Here is a 23949-nt window from a genome sequence, read left to right as displayed (position 1 = left end):
CAAACAAATAAATAGTAAATTAATATCCTCATATGGTGGGTGTGGGTTTTTGGAAATTTCCTTGGCATCTTTGGGTATCTTTGGCATCTAGTGGCTTTGTAATGATTCTTAAGGCGGTTTCCATAAAATGATTATTTTCTTCACATGTAGGATTCCCTCCAACCTTGGCATTGGATTTTGGGTGTAACGTGTCCCGAATCAGGGATTAACAGTAATAGTTCTATATAATATGTTTATAGTATCTATCAATTCTATTTTAAGGAGACATTTCTGATTAAATCTGAGAATATAATTCCATATTGATCATTGACTAGCATTAATTGATTATTATGCATGATTTACAATAAAGGGAAGACTCATAACATAAGTCAGATCGTACCTTAAGCCTGCAACTGATAGCTTGATTATGGATAACCCTGCAATCACAAGGATGTACACAATACCTACAAGCATATACATATTATAGGTTGGCCTAAACTATCAGTACTAACATTCAGATAGAGAAAAAGTATCATAGGCAAAAAGGGAGAGCTAGGGACTGTTGGTCTACCAAATCCAAGGGCTGGTTGCTTTTAACCCTCTTGCTAGATGGGTAGTCTCCCTATGCTTCCCTTCTAAACCTTAATACTTTCAAACACTCAAATATCTTCTCTGTTTTGGGAAGACTGGCAGGGAGATTGTAACTGGCTCCTTGACTCCATGGGTCTCTGACCACATCACAGCCCCTCGTTGCCACTGGTTACCTTCTCCAGTGCTCTCCCCAAGATAGAGTTGAAACACTATCCTCACATTTCTGGTTGGTACTCAGAAATATACATCTAATGTATTATCCATTTATTCCATAGTTGTAAGCAAACAGCAATATATACATATATTCAATTCTGTTACAGACTAGAGTTATTATTATAATGCTGTGAACATACTGTGATACTGTAAATGTGATTAAAGATATCATCATAATGCTGTAAACATACAATCATACAGTAATACTGTGAATTTAATTAAAATTATTATCTTAATACTGTGAATTTAATTACTTTATTATCTTAATGTTAATGCTGTGAATATTCAGTGTCATGGCTCATACTTGTGACCCTTCCTTACGGCCTAAATGCAACTTACCACTTCTGCAGAGGTCTGGGAACTTCCACGATGGGTGTTTCTGTGATTAATTACTTCCAATAATTACAGTTATCTTTTCGTATATATGTCCATCATCTATTACCGATCCATCTGATTCTGTTCCTTTATATCTCTCAATGAGAGGGAGAGGTTACACCTCTTCATCATGTATGCCCTTTGGCAAGAGACATACCCTTTCACCATCAGCACCCTTTGAAAGAGTGCAATTCTTCATTATTTCTGCCCTTTGAAAGGGACACAACATTTCACAGTCAGGTCTGCACTTATTATTTAAATCAGATCTGCACTTCTGATTCCCAAATCATCCCCCTCCCAAATGAGGTTCTCTTCTCCCTTTTATATCTCACATTTGATGGAGTCACAACTTTTCATCCCATGTCTTTTGACCATTCATTATCTTAATTATATTTAATTTAATTTAATTTTTATTTTTATTCTTTTGAATTTTGAATTTTATTATTATTATTTACTATTAAATTCTTATTCAAAGTGGGGACATTACATTGGGCGCCTATTTTGGTTTGAATTTGGATATTATATATTGAGAAATGGGACTTGTTGATGGGTGTTTTGTGATCACACCAACACAGAATAAAGTGCCAAAGGACACTCTATCCTCTCTTGAGCAAAGATCCCTTGTGTGCTAAGATTGCAAAGATCATAGAGGTGACTCCAAGTTTCCTACTTCGAACGTGTAACTTTATGATGGATATGAGCTCGTTTGGCTTGATGTATGCTTGTAACACAAAGGGACTTACGTTTGGATCATTTTTTCACTTCTTTGTTGTGGCTGGAACTTGATCATGAAATATTGCAATTTTGTGATGCCTCTCTTTTCAAACAAACTGGAAATATATTGAAAGTAAAAAGTAGAAAGGTTTAGAGAATCTATTCTACTCCTAAGGACAATGATATCAATGGATAGCGCTCCAATGGATGAATTCCACATTAACCAAGTACTGCTTTGCCAAGCTCAGCAACAACTCCATAGGATCATTGCAATCTTCCAAGGGTTATGCAAAGAATTTTCATATCATAATGAACACCATCATAATGAACAATGTACATTCAATGATCTAAGTGAAGCATCCATAAAAAAAAGGCTCAAGCTAACTTTGCACTGCAAATAGAAATCATCTAAGTGCAAAAAGTATGAACCATTGAAATTCATCAAACATTGTCACATTTTCCATTAACTTTAATGCACTTCTAACAATTGAGAAATTGGAAGAACACCATGCAATAAGTTGAAATAAACATGAATCCACCATATCTTCACTGAAATCAAATTTTATTTCTCCAAGTCTTACAACAATGTCTTCTCCTTCGCCTACTCTACTTCTACTCTAAGGAGCAAGAGCTCTCTGCTTCTAATGAATTATCTAATGAATTACAAATGAGAAGGCAGGGCTTTTTATAGAGATCCTCCCACAAATGAACGACCAAGATTGATTTGAAATCAAGGGCCAAGATTACAAGATGGAACCCTAATTAGGGTTTGACTCAAAAAATGCCCCATGTGGCGCTAGGTAGTGGGTCTCAGTCATCAGTGAGGCATCATGCCCACTATACATTTAATAGCCCATCACTTAGTATAGCACACCCACTAAGCATTTAATAGCTCATCGCTGAAAATAGGGCACCCATTATCCCTCTCCTTGGCAGCAAATGCGATGAATATGGTCATGAGGGTTGGGAGACATTTGGTTGGCCGGAGACGGTGAAGGGTGCCACCTCAGTATGTTGGACATCATGTGGACTCGGTAACTCATCACGAAGAATATTCCATTTTGATTGATTATGATGGAGTATATTCCAAAATTGCATCATTTGGACCAAGGTTCTAAGTTTGATCAACTCTTTTGAAATTGCCCTTGCTCATTTTCTTCCTTCCATGTACTTGCTTGGGAATTCACCTTCTTTGAATATCTTTCCTTGTTGATGATTCTGTCATTCTTGAAGTCTTTCATACTTGAATCTGATCTCAGGAACTTTGAATGTCTTCCTTGAACATCTGGAACTGGAATTCTTCCTCCTTGTTCTTTCCTGTTTGGGATCTTGGACTTTCGGAGGAAACTCAAGATAGTTGTAAATTCTTCTCATATGTACTTGCTTGAATCTTGAGGTCTTTAAATTGGCATTCTTTGGAACCAGAATTCCTTTATACTTTTCGAACTTCCCTGTAATGATGCCCTTGAATTGGGGAGATGAATCTTTGATGCCCCCTTTTCATCCTTTGACTTGCCAAATGCCATACTTTATCAAAGACATTACCTTAAGCATTAAATTCCACGCATCGTGTCATTTATCCACCTTGGGCGCATACGAGACAGGTGGTAGGATTATCCTTCCGTGCCTTAGCTAAATTTCTAACATTCATGTCCTTTGAGAGGTGGGCGCATTCTAGAGGGACATGAGGAATTTTCCAACACTCAACTATTTTTCATGCCCTCCTGAGACTTGGATGCATTTAAGACTTGGAGGAGGATTTTTGGATAAAAGGACAATTCCTCCTCTTCATGTGATTTGTGCCTAGGGATAGATTCTTGGCGCACTTGAGGCTCGGAGGAGGATTAATCCTCCTCTTCTTGGGATCTGCGCCAAAGAATAGTTCCTTGGTGATTTTGATTTTGAAGGAGAATTCTTTGACAGCCAAAATTTGATCATCTACTTGCTTCATTCACTTTCCGGATTTGGAATTAGATGCTCTGGATCTTTTTGCAGTCAATGCTTTACCTATTGCCAAGGATAGACCTTTTAAAAATAGACTTACTAAAAGTAGTAAGTTCTTTCAAACACAATATCAAGGCAAATGGGGACGCAGTGAAACTTGCTAAAAATAGACTTACTAAAAATAGACATTGCTAAAAATAGAAGTTTGTTTAAACTAAAAATTAGGCTAATCGGGGCCAAAAGTAAGTTCATGAAAAACACTCAAATTTCACTAGAAGGCCCTTTGAAAGATTTTCATTTCCACACTTTGGAAGAAATTCTTGCCTCCTGCGCCTTGTACTGACTTTTAGAGCACAAATTAGAGGCTGAGGAAGATGTTGTCACTGGGAGGGAATCCTGACACTGCCACAAACTGCCTCCTTGAGTGCAAATAAGACCCTGATGAGGATTTTATTTTTGTGAACAAAATCTTGCTGATGTACTAAACTGCTTCCTTGGGCGCAATTTAGGGGTGGAGGAGGAATTTTCCATAAGCGCAAATCCATCTTTGTGAAAGATTTTTCCCATACTTCGCCAAATTTTGGCTATTCAATTTCATTCCTTCATGCAGACCTTTCAACACTTAGTCAAATTTCCATCAGTTCATCCTTTTGCTATCGAATTCCTTTGTTCTATCATTGCAATCTCTTCCTTGGACGATGATATCATCCACTCAACGAAGTCCCCTTCTCAACATCCAAAGTCTTGCTCCCCGCAAGGTACCTGAAAAAGACAAGGAAACATTGTGAAGTACAAGTATCGATCAAGTCCATAGGTTAACAAAATGCAAAGTTCAAAGGATAATCAATAAACACAATGCAGTTTGAAAATACTTTGAAAATCCTAGTTCTCAACTTGATGACAATATTAAGACTGTATCCTGTCTATGCTGTATATTCCTTAAGAATCCATTTCCTACTTAGTCATTTCATTACTTCCAAAGGCCAAAATCCAAACCAACAAGACCTTATAACTCATTCCTCAAAAGACTTGGTTTATTCAGCAAAAAGAGTGGGTTCCCATTTGCAATGGGGCAATGTGTGAAAACGTCACAACAAACTTTTGGCAATTTATTCACTTCACAAATTTTAACCAAGCTTTGCTTGTTCTTTAGTGGCTGTCAAACCAGTGGAGAGGGAGACTGTTGGACGAGATGTTCAAAGTTTCTAGGTGGTTTAAGGATGGCAATCAGAGGATTACCGAGTGATCTAAGGATGGGACTTAGAAGATTACTCATGTGCCGAACTATTTGTGATTTCTTCAGTTTATTTGCAATTTGTTTGCAGGAGGGTTTTAGTAGTTAGCAGTGTCATATTTTGGGGTTTGAGCATTCTGTTTGTTTTAGAACTTAATGACATCTTTCAAGACATGGGTTTGCTGTTATTTTAGTATAAATAACCTTAGTGTGGAGTTTGGTGAGTTTCTTTTCAAGTTGGGTAGAGTTTAGAATGTTTCGGGGCTTCATTTTGCTTCCTGTTTTGTAAGAAGCTGTGACAGATGTGATTCACTGTTTGCAGTAGCATAAGACAACAAAAATGATGCATTTTCATGATGCAAATCTGTTATAATATTTTAATATCAATTTCATGAAAGTTTTACTGAAGTGGTGTGTTTCAAAGTCATTTCTGGTATTCAATTCGCATTGTTTTTGTTGATTTGCAAAGTTTTAATTAAAGAAGTTTAAAAGAGTTTTAGATCTGATAATTTCTTTGTCAAGGTATATTACAATGAATGATGAGGTTTGCAATTAATTACACAAGAATAAGTTATGATTCAGCTGCAAAGGGCCTTGGGAACTAGGCCATATATGTTTGGGAAAAAGGAAGGTACATTACATTGAGGTGGTTTCAGATGCTGAGGAGGAAGAGCAGGTAGAAGGAGCTGTTGGTGGTGTGTAAGATGATTTAAATGGGGAATAGGTGGATTGGAGGTGCACATATCAGAGAGAGAAAAGGGGGGAACCATCACTACCCTTTTTGGTACTCCTAGATATAATTCATTCAGAGTGAGAGGGTTTTTATAGGGGCAGCCAGTTACACTTCTAATCAATAGTGGGGCAACTCACACTTTAATTGATTCAGCCTTGGTGGCTAAGAGAGGTATACATGTTGGTGTTGGAAATAAGCCACACCCGGACCGACGATGGACTGGTCCAAGAGGGGCCAGTAGCTCAGTGGTAGAGCACTCTAGCAGCGTATGGAAGGTCCTAGGTTCAAGTCCCAGCTGGTCCAATGTCTCAACATGGTATCAGAGCCAGGTAGTAGTAGCAGATGGCTTCAACATGTCTTGTACCAAACAGGTCTTGTAGTTGAATATTGCTCTAGGAAATTCTATTGTTACAAATGATTTTTAAGTAGTGTATCTAGTGGCTTCACTCATTGGGAGAGTACTCACAAAATTTTCAAACTATGGAGTTGAAGTTTAGAGTGGATGGTAAGAAGGTAATCTTAAGAGGTATGTCCAATGGTGCACCTAGTATCATGACAACAAAAATAATAGAGAGCATATCTAGATATGGAGATGTTGTGTGGGCAGCCCAGTGTTTGATCTTATCTAAGGTCCCTATAGATAGTAGTGGACAATATCATATGGATATTCAATTTCTGCTAGATAAGCACAATTTGATTTTTCAGTGAGATTCCTCTGGCGAGACATCCTAATAGGAGTTTAAAGCACGTGATTGAGCTAGAGGAGGTCTCTAAGCCCATGATTACTACTCCTTATCGACATCCTAAGATGTACAAAGAGGTGATCAAAAAAGCAATTAAGGAGTTGTTAGATATGAGACATATTAGGCCTAGTTTGAGTCCCTTTGCTTCTTCAATTGTCTTGGTGAAGAAGGATGGGACTATGCAGATGTGCATTGACTATTGTGCATTGAAGAGAAAGTGATATCTCGAGGATTGATTAACTATTAGATGAGCTACACGGTGTAGTATATTTTTCAAAGTTTGATCTTCGATTGGGATGCCACCAAATTAGAGTGAGGGAGTAGGATATCCACAAGACAACATTTAGATGTCATTATGGGCACTATGAGTTCCTAGTCATGCCCTTTGGGGCGACTAGTGCTCCCATGACCTTCCAGTCTTGCATCAGCCATATTCTTATTTATAGCAAGACACAAGAGGATTACATTAGGCATCTTGATGAGCTGTTGGGCATCATGGAGGCATAGTCCCCATTTGCCAAAGCTTCTAAGTGCAAGTTTGGAATGGCCAAGATTTTTTATTTGGGACATGCGATTGGTGCAAATAGAGGATCATCAAGAGAATATTCAGGCGATTTTGGATTGGCCCCCACCAAAAAGACTAACAAGGTTGAGGGGATTCTATGGCCTATGCAACTATTGCAAGAGGTTGGTGAAAGAGTTTTTGCAACTAGGTGCACCTCTTATGAAGAAAGGAGCTTTCAAATGGTTAGATGAGGCTCAATGCATTGTTGAGAAACTTAAGTGATGAATACTTTACCTATTTTAGCATCAACTGACTTCTCTTCCTTTTGTTTTGGAGTGTGATGGTTCAAGTGAGGGGATAGGGACAATACTTATGTAGAACAAGCATCCCATTGCCTATGAGAGTAGGAAGCTTTTGTGATATTGAGAGATTATATTCCATCTACGATAAGGAGATGCTTGCCATCATGCATGCGTTTGTAAAGTTTAGATAGTACTTGGTGGGTGGGAATTTTGTTGTTCGAATAGATTTTAACAGTTTGAAATACTTCTTGGAGTAGAAGGATTTGAATGAGAGAAAACAAAAGTGGGTAAATAAAATCTAGGCATGATATAGATTACGTAAAGGGGGAGAAGAACATTGTTGCAGATGCACTTTCTAGAAAACCCACCCACTTTTTCTTCCTTGACAGAGATATTAGCTGATTGGAATGCTCATCTTTTAGTTGAGTATTCCAAGAATACTTTTGCATGCAAATTGATGGATGGCAAGGTTTAGGATGACAGATTCAGGGTGGTTGATGATATCATCCTTTGTCACAGAGTTCGTCGAACTTTATGCATGAGTTCAAAGTTTAGTGAACTCTTAAAAATATTGAAAGAATCCATCGCACATTGCACATTGCACATTGTAGTGCAAGAATCAAAATATCCATTGCACATTGCATTTGATGAAGTATTCGAGCTAGAAATAGAGAGAAAAGACGAGGGTAGCGGTTTTAGTGTACCCAAAATAACCACCATAAGTAGTTTTTCAAGAGCATATCCCATTTTATATATATTTGATTGAGCAGGAAAGAAACCCCAGCGGAAATGAATAATTCCATTGTGCTCTGGATATGATGGAAGTGAAGTCCATCGAGCTCTCCATATGAGGGGAAATGAAGTCATCAAAAAACAGTAATAAAAAATTAACATAGTATTAATATATTAATAAATTAAACTTAAAATAGAGTATATTTATATTATAATAGTTTTAAATATATTATAATGTATTCAAATTTAATAATATATTTTTATTTTTAATAATTTTAATTTAATAAGTGAAAGAATTTATATTAATTTTAAATTTAAGATCATATTATTTTATTTTAATAAATAAGACATTTGACTATTTTATTTTATAATATAATTTAATTTCGAATTTATGATTGTTAAATTATTTTGACAACTTAATGGATTTATTATTTATAGATTTCTTTAAATTAAATTTATTAAGACAAATTTAACGTCAATTTTTTTCCCAAATTTTTTATCCTTGCCAAACTTCATCCGAATTTTATTGTTGCCAAACTCGAACTTGAATTCGAACCTTGTGACTTAGATATCATCTACTACAAGGACTAGATTTACTTGTTTCCTAAATTGATGTAAAGTAAAATATCTTGGAGCCAATCATGATACACCACCTCTGGAATATCCAAGGTACTTTGAGACCTACAGGGTCTCGTGGAAGGGTTTCAAGGATGATGTCTTGCAGCATGTGCGTGAGTGCATGACATGTCAACAAAACAACTCAAGGCATATTTTCCCAGCAGGCTTATTGTAGCCTTTACCAATCCCTAAACAAAAGTGGGAAAGTATATCCATAGATTTTATTACAGGTCTCTCGAGGGTGCAGGGCAGAGATTGTATCTTTGTGGCAGTTGATCAGTTGACCAAGTTTGCATGCTTTTCCATTTGATCTAAGTATAAGGCACCTCAGGTTGCAGGGTTGTTCTTTAGATAGGTGTTTATGCTCCATTGGTTACCAAAGAACATTGTCAGTGATTAGAATAACAGATTTCACAATGTCTTTTGGCATGAGCTATTCAGGTTGATTGGCAAAGAGTTGACATGGAGTGCTGGTTAACACCCTCAGATTGATGGATGGATGAAGCCTGTGAACAAATGAGTGGAAGGATATTAACCCAATTATGTTACAGGGCAGTGAAAGGTTTGGATTAGGTGGTTGCACTCAGGTGAGCATTGTTACAGTACCACCTATCATATGTTGATTGGGATGACTCCTTTTAGAGCACCATACGCACATGATGCTACATCTTTCGTAGACATGGTATTTGGCGACAACATGGCTTGTAAGGCTAAGGATTGAATTCAGGAGAGTCAGGACATCCAAATTTTTTATATAATTGCCTACATCAGACCTCTGTATGACAACAGTTTGGAAAAGGAAAGAGCAGATTTCTAAGTCATTGTGAATCATTTTCTGAGTGAGCAGCTTGGTTGTATGCTTACCTACAAACCAACTTGTTAACTTCTCTTATACAAGTAGCTATCCGAGTATGTTAATAATGATTTGAAAGACACTGTTTGATTGTAATAGCAACATTATCATAAAGACTAGTGTACTTGTTTACAGAAGTAAACCTGTTTGAAAACATTAAGCTTGGCTGTAATTTCTTAATAGTTTTAGTTTGCTTCATTTCTTGCAAAAGCAATACAATTGTCTTCTCTCTCAAAACTACAAACATATTTCAAAAAACATATCTTCTGCAACTTCTGTCTAGTTCTGAAAGACCACCAAAAACACATTAAAAGGTAGTTTATTAAACTAAAATTAATCAGGAGGGTGCTACAGAACAGTCTCAGTAGTTCCACTTGTGGTGGGACACTACATAAACCTGTGTAGTCGGGAATAATCGATTATGTTATAGTGTCGTCATTATGTTGTGTCATCATCGGTAATTGTGTGTTATGGGAGTCAGTTAGTTCACCCGAAGGGCAGTTGGATGCGACGGTTGGTCGCACCCCCTCGGGTATTATATATTGTATCTTGTTCCCCCATTCCAATGATGATTTCCCGAGGGAACAAGATACAAATATATAATACCCGAGGGGGTGCGACCAACCGTCGCGTCCAACTGCCCTTCGGGTGAACTAATTGACTCCCATAACACACAATTACCGATGATGACATAACATAACGACACTATAACATAATTGATTATTCTCGACTACAACCTGCAGTTCTTCCTTTTGGCCCTTAATCTCAATCACCACATCACAATTAATATTTTGCACTATAATGCATGGATCAGTCATTCTCATATCACAAAATGCAATTATATCCATACCTAAAGTTTGGATTGAGGACTTTTGGACATTACTATCTTTTGTTATGGAGGCGTCCTCTTGTTGTTGACAGCTTGAAATTTTGATACTTCTTTCTACACCATTATCATCTCATTCTCCTTGACCTTCTCTTGTGCTTTTGCATTCTTCTCCATTTCAGGTTCCACTTTTGCTGCTGCTGAATTTTTCTCTTTGTTCTCATTTGCCTTATGTTGTCATAGATTTCCCTTTCCCTTAGATTTAATTAATCCAAAAATCTCGAATAATCATCAAAAACATATACAGATTTAATTTGATCACAGAGCCCTAAATACTCTTCAAATGTTTACCTTTGTGGATCCCATTGTTTCAATCCAAAATTCTCCTTACAGGATTGCTTCTTATATCTACTTAACCTTTGCACATTCGTTGAAGCTTAAAGTAGTCTGCAAAGGACAGATCTTGACATATAGCTGGCCTTTAAGTTCTTATGTTTGGTATGACATCGGGCTGCTTCCCTAGCAGGTTCATCTGATCATTATTCTTCCTCGAGGAATTTTATGTCCCTTCTTTCTTGCAATTTGGCTTTGAATAGTGGAAAAAATGTCATTGGATCCATAGCTTCTTATTTTCATGGATCTGCATCAACAAACCCTCACAAGTTGGCAGGAAGGTGGCTCTGATACCACTAAATTATTCTTTCTAAATTTCCCAGTTGATTTTACATAGAAAAAATAACCAGAACAGGAAAGGATGCAACCCTTCAAAAAATTCAGAACTTCATAAATGGATTATCATATTAATACTTCACAGACAAACAGATTTCTATAATCATAACTTTAGATTGGACTATTCAAATGCAACAAGTATTACCAGTACATGCAATCCACACCTATGACAATGTTGTTGGTGTAAATAAATATTCATTTTGGATATTATTACACTTACTTAAGTTAACTTAGGATAATGCATCTCTTCGTAGTTTGGATTTGAGACACTTAGGGAAGTGTGCACATAGGGATAGAGCTTGTAGGAGAAATTCCACCTTTTGTGGTCTTATTTTGCTGTTACACCACATTCGGTGGGTCATCCACCTCTTGTGGAATATTATATTATTTCTCCTACCTACCCTTAGTATTTCTTACCTACCCTTGTTTCTCATTGAGCCACATGTCATATTTGTGTGCTCATACATCCATATGGCCTTGCCTATATAAGCAGGCCTCTATTCATTGTATTGATTAATCCAGTTGATCATTTTGCATATTGATGAGAATACAGTTTGTTCTTGTCATTCTATTGTCTCTTTTATGCTTTTCATTGTGCCCTTGATCTTGGCAAAATTCTACATGGTATCAGAGCTATTGGGGCTTCATTGATCGGTTTTTGGAGACATCGTGGAAGGCTTCTATTTTTGGATTTGGGGATCTTAATTTTTTTGGGGGCGTCATATAGCGATTTGGACATCACCGTTGAATCCGAGAGGCCGTTTCCATAAATTTCGACTATAAAGTTGACCTATTTTGGTGAGAAATTTTTTTTCCCCATTTTGGCTAATGTTGTACGGATTTCGAAATTTTTTTTAAAAAAAAATAAAAAATTTATTTTTCAAAAAAAAATTTCGAAAAATTGAAAATTAAAAAGCAAAAAAAAAAAAAAAGTTTTTTTTGCTTTGTTGGGGGTCCGTAGACCCCCCCGTACTCTGTCATTTGCAGGCCGCGCAGTCCGTCCGGCCTCTATCAGCACCGTGCAGGACCTCGCCGCCGACCGCTCCGGATGCCGCCGAGTCTCGCTGAGCCGACGTCGCCGCCACTGCACTGTTCACCGGCACCGGTTCCCGGTGCCTCCCCCGCTTCCCGGCCGCAGCTCTGCTCGACGCCTGCTACCACATGCTGTCGAGCCATCGCTGCCGGCCTTTCGGCTCCGGTCGCTCCTCCCATCGACAGTCAACCAAACAGGAGGACCCGCGTCCGCCACGTGGCAGGCGGCCACTGGCCCGCGGGCTAAACCGTACGCCACATAGGCCTCCGTACACACGTCATCTGCCACGTCATATGCCACGCAGAGCTGACGCAGACTGCTCAGTCAGCCATCCGTATCGGCCTGCACAGTCACCTGCACAGTCAGCAGTCCGTACAGTACGGACGCCCAGTCATCAGGGAGGCAAAGTTCTTGTGAGGGTCATACGACCGTCAAATTTAACACAGTGACTTGCTATCGTTAGCGCCACATCAGCACTTTTTTGAAATTTTTTTGACCCCTACATTGAGCTTTTCAGTTTTGCAGTCCAACTTTGAAAGGCCATATCTTGCTCATTTTTGCTCCTTTTTTGGTGCAATTTTTTTTGAAATGGGCTAAAATTTCGTGATCTTCGCAGTGGTGTGGTTATTTTCTGATTTTGGTGTACAGGTTTTTCGGAATTTTCGGATTCTCTCAACTGTACCTGTCCAATCCTCAATTCTGCAACTTCAAAGGCCTCGTTTGAGCTCATACGACCTCCTTTTCAGGTGCCGTTTTTTTTGAAAGTGCTTATTTTTTCGTCTACTTTCAGAATCTATGATAAGATTTCAGAGATTTTGAGTGAAAATTGTACTTTCAGATATTGGTCTTATTTGGCCTATTAGGTACTTGTAAATTGCTTGGATCTTAGTTAGATCTCTTGCATTATCAGTTTGAGACTCTTTTGGCCTTATTGAGGCAGTTGTAAAATTGTAAATCAGAATTCCACTTTGCCATTTTTTGCAAGTGGCCCATTGTATACGCACTACTTATAAAGTGCCAAAATCATCACATTTGGGGGGGTTCTTTGATTGAGTGAATTTGGGGGGTGTCTTGTGTGATTGTGCCTCTCTTTGTGCTCTTTCCATTCTTGTTGCAATGAGTCCTAACAAATTTCCACCTTTAACTCCACATAATTATGCATCATGGAAAATTAAAGTTTGGAGTAAACTAATGGAAAAGGGTCTCACACACTACATAGATAGAACAATAATAGCACCACCTGATCCTAAGGCTGATCCAATTGCTCAATTAGAATGGCTCACAAAGAATTGCATGGCTCTTGGAACCTTACGCAAGTATGTATCAGATGACCTCATTTTTCACATTGAGAAGTGTAAAACAATCAATGAGGCTTGGGATATGTTTCAGAAATTGTATGGACAAGTTGATGAAATCAGAGGCTATCAGATTGACAATGAGTTCACCAACTTAGATCCCAAGAGTTTTGATACAATCCAAGATTATGTCACCAAAGCAAATGAGCTAAGAGCAAAGCTAAAGGATTGTGGAATTGACAAAAAGGATGCTCAATTGATATTCAACTTGTTGGACAAGCTTGCACCAGAATATGCAGCATTTGTATCTAGCTTCCAAACTCATTGTTTGACAGTGGGGAGTTCTTATGTTATGCCTTCATTTGATGCTTTCACAGAAATGTTAATATTGGAACAAACTAAGTTGTTGAACATGGGGTTTCTCAAATCTTCAAAGTCCAAGGCTTTGGTAGCAAATCAAGGAAATCAAGGAAGTCAAGGCAAAGATTCCAAGAAGAAGAAGAAGCAATCCAAGTCTAAGCCACACCAGGAAAAAGGACAATCATCCTCTCCATCACAAGGTGATTCATCATCCTCTTCCAAGAAGGGGACACCACCTAAGAAGGATAAACCAACTTGTGCATATTGCAAAAAGTATGGTCATGATGAGCATCGATGCCACGCAAAGCAAGTTGATGAGTTAACCAATCTTCTCAAGAAAAACAACATCAACTTGCCATCCGCCTACACAAAGAAGGATTCAACTCCTTCCTCTTCCTCACAGTCTAAGGGAAAAGGGCAAACATTTGTGGCTACAACAGGTTCTTCACAGCAATGGATACTTGACTTGGGTGCCTCATATCACATGGGTTCTACAAAGGAGCAGTTTTCTTCATTGGAGCCATCTAAGGTACCTCACATTTACATAGGTGATGACACACAAGTAGAGGTTGAAGGGAAAGGTTTAGTTGACATGGATGATTGAACATTTGAGAATGTTCTCTATGTTCCTAACTTGTCTACCAATCTTCTCTCCATCTACCAAATCACTCACTATGGGAATGGGAAAAAGGTTGAGTTTACACCAGATTCAGTTGTGGTAAAGGAACTTGATGATGATGCCTTGGTAGCAGTGGGACAAGTCAATGACAACTCAAGGCTTTATTCATTCTCCCACTTTGTGCCAAGTTCACCTTCTAGGGCCTTGCTTACTCATTCAAATTCAGAAAGTAAGCTATGGCATGAGCGGTTTGGTCACCTCAACTACCGCTATCTTTAGCAGCTCAGCACTAAAGACATGGTCACAGGTCTACCTCGAATCAGTTTTTCAGAGGGTGTATGTTTAGGTTGTTCCATGGGCAAGCATCTCGAAGAGAAGTTTGATAAAGGGAAAACTTGGAGAGCTTTGGAAGTTCTTCAACTTGTTCACAGCGATGTAGCAGGTCCATTTCCAGCACCTTCATTTAGTAAGGCCCGCTATGTTCTTACCTTCATTGATGACTACTCCCGCTTCACTTGGGTCTACTTTCTCATTCATAAGAGTGAAGTATTTGACAGATTTCAGGACTTCAAGACTCGTGTGGAGAAGCAATCAGGGAAAGTTGTCAAGATTCTTCGCACAGATAATGGAAGGGAATATGTGAACAAGAGACTTGAGGTTTTTTGTACATTTGAGGGAATTGATCTTCAGCATTCTGTTGCATACACTCCACAGCAGAACGGGGTTGCAGAACGCAAGAATAGAACTCTCAAAGAAATGGCTAGTTGTATGATACATGCACGTTCTCTTGATCCCGCCTTTTGGGCAGAGGCTATCAGTTGTGCTACACACATCCAGAACCGGGTTCCTCACAAAGCTTTGCAAGGTATTACTCCTTTTGAAGCTTGGGCTGGTAGGAAACCGATTGTGAGACATTTCAGAGTTTGGGTGTCCAGCATGGGCTCGCATACCTCCACAGAAATGCAAGGCATTGGAACCTCAGAGTCGACCTTGCATATTTGCTGGATATCCTGAGGGTGTTAAGGCATACAGATTGATGGATCCAGAGACACATGAGGTATTCATTGAGAGGAGTGTTCACTTTGAGGAAAGCTCTCCTAGCTTAGCCTCTCTACCTCCTCCACCTTCCTCCATTGTGGATAGTGATGTTAGTGATTCAGATGATGAGACTCCCTCAACTCCGACTCGCAGGGTTACACCTCCGCAGGGTCCACTTGCAGTTGAGGAGCCTCGTTCTCCACCTCCACCTAGACCTCGTTGGGCTCGACAGACACTTGAGTCCGCGGGTTCTCTTGTTGGAGATCCTTCAGATACATGGAGAACTCGATCACAACATCAGGATCTTCCACGTGCATTCATTGCTACTGCTTCTGATCCACAGACATTCAGGGAAGCATCAAGGGTTCCTGAGTGGGACCAAGCTATGGAGGAAGAGTATAGTTCCTTGATGAGGAACAACACATGGGATCTATTCCATCTCCCTAAGGGGAGAAAGATGGTTCGATGTAAGTGGATCTATCGGACCAAGTTTGCAGCGGATGGTAGTGTGGATAAGTATAAGGCTCGGCTTGTTGTGAAAGGTTTCTCGCAGGTTGCAGGTGTTGACTATACTGAGACCTTTGCCCCCGTAGCCAAGATGAACTCCATTCGTTTGACACTTGCTATTGCTGCAGCTCATGGTTGGGCTGTACATCAGATGGATGTGAAGAGTGCTTTTCTTCATGGTGATCTTGATGAGGAGATTTATATGGAGCAGCCACAGGGTTTCATCCAGGATACTTCCTTGGTTTGCAGACTAAGGAAATCTCTCTATGGCCTTAAGCAGGCCCCGAGGGCTTGGTACGCCAAGATGGATTTCTTTCTTCTCTCCGCAGGGTTCACCAGGGGTCATTCCGATCCGAATGTCTCCATTTGCGACAGGATGACTCTCACTTGATCCTTGTGCTCTATGTTGATGACTTGATCATTACAGGGAGTACTTCATCCATCATTAGCAGGGTCAAATCTGCTTTGCATGACAGATTTGCTATGACTGACTTGGGTCTTTTGCACTACTTTCTCGGGATAGAGATTTCACAGTCACCTTCCGGGATTACACTATCGCAGCCCAAGTATGCTCTTGATCTACTTGCACGCTTTCATATGGCTGATTGTAAGCCTGCCCCGACTCCCTTTCTTTCAGGAGTCAAGCTTGAGGCTCATTGTTCTTCTCCACCAGTTGATGCCACTTTGTATCGTCAGCTTGTGGGTAGTCTCATCTACTTGACTCATACACGCCCTGATATTTCATTTGCAGTTGGCATGGTTTCCCGCTTCATGCAGGATCCACATGAGCTTCATTGGAAAGCTGCCAAACGCATCCTTCATTACATCCAGGGTACACATCACTATGGGATTCACTATGCAGCAGGCACAGGACTTCGCTTGGTTGGTTACACAGACTCCGATTGGGCTGGTGATCTAGTTGATTGTAAGTCTACTTCTGGTTACAGTTTTCACCTTGGTTTAGGCCCCATTTGTTGGCAGAGCAAGAAGCAACATGCTATTGCTCTCTCTTCGACTGAGGCTGAGTATCGAGGCGTTGTTAACGCAGCGACTGAGACCATTTGGCTCCAGCAGATTCTCACAGAGTTTGGTTTCACCACTCCACGGCCGACAGTTCTCCATTGTGACAATCGGAGTGCCATTGCGATCGCGAAGAACCCGGTCCAGCACCAGCGGACCAAACACATCGAGATTCATATGCACTATATCCGAGAGCTCATCCAGGAGCAGGTCATTGATTTGCAATATTGTCCTACAGCAGAGCAGGTTGCTGACATATTCACCAAACCTTTCATCGAGAGTAAGTTCCAGCAGTTGCGAGCTCTCTTATGGGGGGACTTTTTCCTCTTTGAGGTTTTGTCCTTCTTCTTTGAGAGTCTTTTGTACATTCATCTCTCTTTTGGGGGGGAGTTTTTTTCCACTGGGTTTTCTCCCTTTCTCCGTTTGTGAGAGATTGCACTGCATAGTTTTGCTTACATTTGCATATTGTACATGGGTACCTATCATGGCCTAGTAGCCAGGACCCATCTTGCATTGTTGACTTGAGTCTTCATTCCCCTAAGTTGCACTTAAGGGGGGGTGTTGGTGTAAATAAATATTTATTTTGGATATTATTACACTTACTTAAGTTAACTTAGGATAATGCATCTCTTCGTAGTTTGGATTTGAGACACTTAGGGAAGTGTGCACATAGGGATAGAGCTTGTAGGATAAATTCCACCTTTTGTGGTCTTATTTTGCTGTTACACTCCACATTCGATGGGTCATACACCTCTTGTGGAATATTATATTATTTCTCCTACCTACCCTTAGTATTTCTTACCTACCCTTGTTTCTCATTGAGCCACATGTCATATTTGTGTGCTCATACATCCATATGGCCTTGCCTATATAAGCAGGCCTCTATTCATTGTATTGGTTAATCATCCAGTTGATCATTTTGCATATTGATGAGAATACAGTTTGTTCTTGTCATTCTATTGTCTCTTTTATGCTTTTCATTGTGCCCTTGATCTTGGCAAAATCCTACAAATATGAAGATGTCTGTTCGTCATCCAATGCTGAGGTGGTCACTATACCAGGTAGATAGAGTGCATTTCAGCTCGGTCTGGCTATGTTGAATGTTCTTATCTGCAATGTGAAGTCTCTTGGGTCTGAAGTAGCACAGGCTCCCCTAACTCTTCCTTGGATGCCATAACTGAGCTTTGCTATGTAGAAGACAAAAGCAAAGGGAATTGCCTTTATTTCATCTTCCTGCAGCTATCTCTTGACTTCGTGGCTGATCAATCACACCCTTATTGCTGATAACTCAGGTTTGTGTCTGAGTGAACAAAGCTGTGTGTAGGTGACTGCTGCGGCAAAAAATGATCATGCAAAATTAGCGCCCTCCTGATCCTAATTTCTAACGGGTTACTGAGGTGTTTATCTCAGTAACAAATGCATTCGTTTAATGCTTTTCTTCAAAACAATCTTTCATACCTTCTATCACCTCTGCCATTGTATATATACTAATTGCTCCTTAAGTCGGCCAAGAAAGGAAACCGATTCACAAACTAGTTTGCACTAGTTGACCCAAGCTTTATTTAAACCTTAGTCAGCTCCTTAACAAATTAATTAATTTCTTTTATTTATCATTGGGCTGGCCAATCCCAGCAGAAATTGGGGACATTACATTAAACACGAACGATATCATATAGCCAACACATCCATGTTGCAATGGTACTGATAGATTTACTCAGATATCTTATGTAGCATTCCTGTCCTGTGCATTGCATATGTTCACAAACTAATATTTTAATTATGCAGCACATATACTGACAATCTAAAAATGCACCTTACAGGTTGCCAGAGGACAGTTCTGCAACATGATGGATCCACATCTTCATTAGATCACAAGTTTGTTCTATACCAATATCCTTTTATTCTTGCTGGCTACATTTATTTTAATAGAAAACAAACCTAAAGTTATCTTATTCTAAGTTCCACTAGTAATTTTTTTGCCACCAGCACTCTATTAATTGGAATGGCAAGTAAAGTGGTGGATGCACACACCCAATGGGTTCATTGTTAGACCTTGGTTCAGATTACTTGTCTTTGGATGATCAGATATTGATGATTCCAATCTGATGTGGACGCATGATCCATCAAAAGTTCATAACATGTGGGTGCATGACTGGACTTTGGTGTTTCCCATCACAAATCAATATTCCTCATCAAAGTAGCGCATATTGTACATTTAAGTTGGATTCTACCAAGAAACTTCAGAACACAACCACCTGTTAGGCTCGGAAGTAGCAAATCATTGTTGAGTCCATACAACAATTGAGAAAGTTAATGCTATGTTTATTGCCTATATGCTTGGTAGCAATAAGCCAGAGGTTTGGTGTTGTTTCTCAAGAATTGGCATATGGTTTTATAGCTGAAATGATATATATACCATCTTTAAGACTAAAGACATTTTTTATTTCTATTCATTATACTGTGATTTGTGTAGAATCTTGTATGTTGCTGGTCACAACTAGTTGGATTGTTATGTGCTTTCTGAGATGTCTCAGCATCTATTTCCTGTCTCGTTTGCCTTTCTCAGAGTATTGAACTTGAAGCTCATGCTGTGAAAGGAATTGGAAAAACTCATGCCAAGTGGTCCCCTGTTGCAACTGCAAGATATAGAATGCTTCCTGAGGTAACAAATTAGAATTTTTTATCTGGTGCTTGAGTTTAGATTATAATTAGTTTGAATAGAAGGTTTAGGCTGTTCACAATGCATCATACTAGTAGTATATTTTTCCATTTTCAACCGTGTCAATGAATTTATTTCACACTATAATTTAATTTCAATGAATTTATTTCACACTGTAATTTAATTCTAAAATAATATTATTTTTTCACATCAACAATCTATATCTTTTTCAGGTTGTTTTGCTGGAAGAGGTTTATGGTGACCTTGCAGAAGAACTTGTTCAGAAGTGTCCTGTGAATGTTTTTGATATTGAAGATTTTGGAAAAGGTGTATTTCTTAGGAAGTTATATCTATATTTTGTATGGGAAACAAGAAATACACACAACACAGTGCATAGTATTATAATTTGTTTAGAGTGATCTCTAATACGTAGTAACATATATATTTGGCTTATATGTTAGCAGGTAAAAAGAAGGCAAAGGTTGTATATCCAAGAAATTGTACATTATGCCGTGAATGTATTCGTGGTGATGGGTGGGATAGGCGAGTACAGATACGCCGTGTAAAAGAGCACTTTATATGTAAGCATCATTGCAGGATATCATTTAATTAGGGTTTTGAATTTGCTATTTGTTTCCATCTTCTTCATCTGTCCTTTGAGATTGTTTTAAATATTTAAGTGTTGAGGAAATGCAATTTGTTGTTCTAGTTTCTGTTGAGTCCACTGGGGCATTGCCACCTGAGGTGCTTTTCATTGAAGCTGTGAAGATTCTCGAGGAGAAGTGTGAGCGGATATTGACTGAGCTCTCATAATTTCAAAATTGCACGTCAATGTATTTATTTCATGAATCAACTGCTTAATGATTTTTAGTTTGTAAACAAGTTTGGGTGTTTGAATTTGAGGTAGCCAAAGAGGCAGATTGAGTGGCTGTAATATGTACCTTTGACCACTTTGTAGACATCAATATGCCTGCTTTTGAAATTGAGACTATCTATATATTATTTTGGACCCAAAAAAAAGGTATTGAGGGAGTAGGATACTGAGCATCTTGAACTGATATTTCTTTATAGCAAGCTTCTTAATGTCATTAGATGTTTGTGATTGGCAATGGACTATTTTTTGCCACAGTTGTGTGAGGGTATATGTGCAAGAGTATACATTCTTTTCTAAATCTTGTACTATTCAATTGGATTTTGAATAGTCCTTTGTGTAGTTGGTTGTATAAAATACAGCGAATATTGTTGATTATAAGATTATCAGTTTATTATGGCAGGTATGAAATACAAAGATGTTTAATCTTCCGGATCTATTTGGAATGGATTCAAGATTCTTAATAAATACAGTGTAACTGAAAAAATAAAAGAGTGTGATTTTTATGCTGGTTGTGGGAAGTGTTTCACTTCAAAGAATAAATACTTTCGGAGCAGGTAAATAATTTATTTTATATAGTGATGGTGCAAAGCATGGTATTGAGTATCTTTGATTTTGGTTGAGACTTGCAGAGGCCCCAGCCAAGCAGTCATTGGCAAGTTTTGCTGGTTCGAATCTGCAAATCGTGTTCGAAAACTATCCTTTTTACTCGATAAAATATAGCATAAATTATTTTACTTTGACAAATCTCATCTTTCATTTTTTACCTGTTTGCCATGTCCTAGCTGCATTGCTGCCATTCAAATTAGAAATGCAAATATACATAATATAATGGCAGTGTATGATTTGCCATGCACATTTAAAATCCCACAAACAAATTATAACATGAAGTGAAGTGTATGGTTTAAAGATAAGCAGTTATCTAGCGATTCCAATGCACCCATGGTCCATGCATTGCCACATGGTATCACATTGTGTACTGCTGCCTCCGTTGTAACTACAGTCCCTTCCCATATGTGATCCATTTGAGTTGATAGTATGCATGGTGAACTTGCGTGTACCGTGTGATAAAATTTTGCTGCACTCTCGTGTCAACCCTTCCTCGTGTTTTCCAACAACCTTCTCTCACTGACAGAAAATTCCATCAAAAGGAAAATTGATTGAATGGCAATCCTTACCCACCAAAACATTTGGCACAAATGTCAGCTCTTCCTCATGTTTTCCAACAACCTTCTCTCACTGACAGAAAATTCAATCAAAAGGAAAATTGATCGAATGACAATCCTTACCCACCGAAACATTCGGCACAAACAACTGGTGCTGCTTCATGTATGATTGATAGGACTCAACAAATGGCTCATCAATGCCAAAGAGCAGCAGCTCGAAGGACAACAACTGCAGCTAGGGCCTTTTTCCTTGTTTTGGAAGTTGAGGGTTTTGGCTGGTTTAATCGATTGCTCTATTGGAGGCCAAACTGTAGATATAGGTCTATAGTTGGGCTCTTGTTGACGGGTGTTTCATGACACTCTCCAACATAGAATAAAATACAAGTATTCTATCCTCTCTTGAACAATGAAATCTCAAATGCTAAACAATGTGATCAATTAAAGTAACCCCAAGATTTACAAATGTTAAATCTTGATGTTGTAATGAATAGACTCAGTGAAATGATGTGATTTGTTGTTTTCATAGAGGGACTTAAGTTTATCACTTCTACAAAGCAACTGAAACTTGAACATCTGATAAGCAATTTAAGTGATGCTTTCTTCCTAAACTAACTTAAACTTTACCAAACAAAGATCAAAAGGATAAGGGTTAGAGAATCTAATCTGAGGCCTATGAACAATGATGATAATGGATAGTGCTTTAGATAGAAAATTCTTTATGGAACTACTTTCTACTTAACCACAGATAGCTCACAACGCCATAGAGGGCAATCTTCTAAAGATAGTGAAATATTTTCATATTATAAACATCCATCCAAATACCCAATTATGGTGTAATCCAAATTAATATCCACAATCAAACTAAGATCATAATAAGTTCAGACTAATCATGCACTGCAATTTGCAATCAACAAATTACAATTGTATGAACCAATGAATCCATCAAATATCTTCACATTTTTTCATTAAAATCAATGAACTTCAACTAAATGTTGAAAAGTAGAAACCATGCAAAATATTGAAACTTCATACAAAGTTCTACCATATTTTCAATGAAAATTTTGTATTGATTTTAACTAACAACAATTTCTAATCTCCTCTTAATGTTTCTACCACCATTATTATTGCTATTAACTTCTAACCCTTTACAAATGAAATGAGCCTTATATAGACTTTGAGCTACAAAATGAAGGGCTCAAATTGACTCAAATTTAATGGCCAAGATAAACAATAACACCCTAAGTGAAGTTGGTTATAACTACCACCTCATACATTTAATGTCAACCAATGAGAATTACATGACTTTGAATGCACATCTTTTTAGGGAAAGGACCAATAAAAATGAGTTGCAAAATCATATTAGATGTAATTCCACATGCCAGCTTCCCTCTTTGTTGGAGTCATGTTCAGCGAATATGGATATGTTGACCTTGAATTATTTGATTGCTTGAGATGAGTAGATGCCACCTTAGCTCTTACATGCCTTGTAAAGTTTCTCCTTTCTTCATCTTTGTTTCAACTCCACTTCTTTATCATCATAAAGAAGTCTTGGCATCTCTAACTTTGATTTGAAACTTCAAAATGCTTTCCTTGGTCCTTTCTTCTGCATTTCCATCCTTATCTTCACTATTGGAATCCTCTTTCTTGGATATCCTTGACCTCGACCTCCTTATCATAGTTGTATCCTCTAGGTTGTGATGTCCTTCATTGTCATATTCTTGAACGTGTTGATCTTGTCTTCCATTGCAATTCTCGTCTTTCATCCAATAGTCGCCATCATTCCATGTATCAATCCAAAAAAAAACAGAGACTTCCTTGGATTACAATTGTGGATAAAACCTTAATGTTAATTCCAAAATTCCTTAAGTGAAATGAAATACAAAAAACTTGTAATTTTCAAATGATAACACAAAACCTTGCATTTCTAATTTACCCTGAAGATCTTTAAAATAAAATGCATAGCTATCATTCTTCAAGGTGAAATTGTGAAACAAATCTTAAAATGATATCAATAATTTACAAATTTTGCTTCACAAATTTTTACTCTTGTTCATGGTTTTTTCATTTTTTTTTTCAAACGAATTTGTGAGGAGCTCAAGGACTCATCTTCAACACGGGTTTTTCCCATGAAATTCCAAACGAACCTCATCATGAATATGGATTTTTCCTTGACTTAACATTACGTTCTTGAATTTTCCTTCTAATTGATCTTGGATTTTCATAATTTTATCTTTGGAAATTTTAAAATATTCCTTCCTTAACCCCTGGAGCTTTCCATCATTTTCCCTTG

The 23949-nt window shown here is 38.3% G+C and overlaps 1 protein-coding gene across 2 annotated transcripts in view; it reads left to right on the top strand.

Annotated features, from left to right (window-relative positions):
* LOC131036729 (uncharacterized) overlaps nucleotides 1–20930 on the top strand; it is a 51362-nt gene extending 30432 nt beyond the window's left edge. For both annotated transcript variants that reach the window (XM_057968697.2, XM_057968699.2), the window contains 4 exons: nucleotides 19530–19625; nucleotides 19856–19949; nucleotides 20087–20203; nucleotides 20332–20930. In XM_057968697.2, coding sequence (XP_057824680.2) covers nucleotides 19530–19625; nucleotides 19856–19949; nucleotides 20087–20203; nucleotides 20332–20435 — 411 coding nt within the window. In that variant the 3' untranslated portion in view covers nucleotides 20436–20930. The remainder of the gene's footprint in view (nucleotides 1–19529; nucleotides 19626–19855; nucleotides 19950–20086; nucleotides 20204–20331) is intronic.
* Nucleotides 20931–23949: the final 3019 nt, after the last annotated feature.

The sequence above is a fragment of the Cryptomeria japonica genome, chromosome 3, assembly GCF_030272615.1.
Source record: "Cryptomeria japonica chromosome 3, Sugi_1.0, whole genome shotgun sequence".
NCBI classification, from domain to species: Eukaryota; Viridiplantae; Streptophyta; class Pinopsida; order Cupressales; family Cupressaceae; genus Cryptomeria; species Cryptomeria japonica.
The sequence above is the reverse complement of the archived record's forward strand: the minus strand, read 5'-3'. Positions and strand labels throughout refer to the sequence as shown.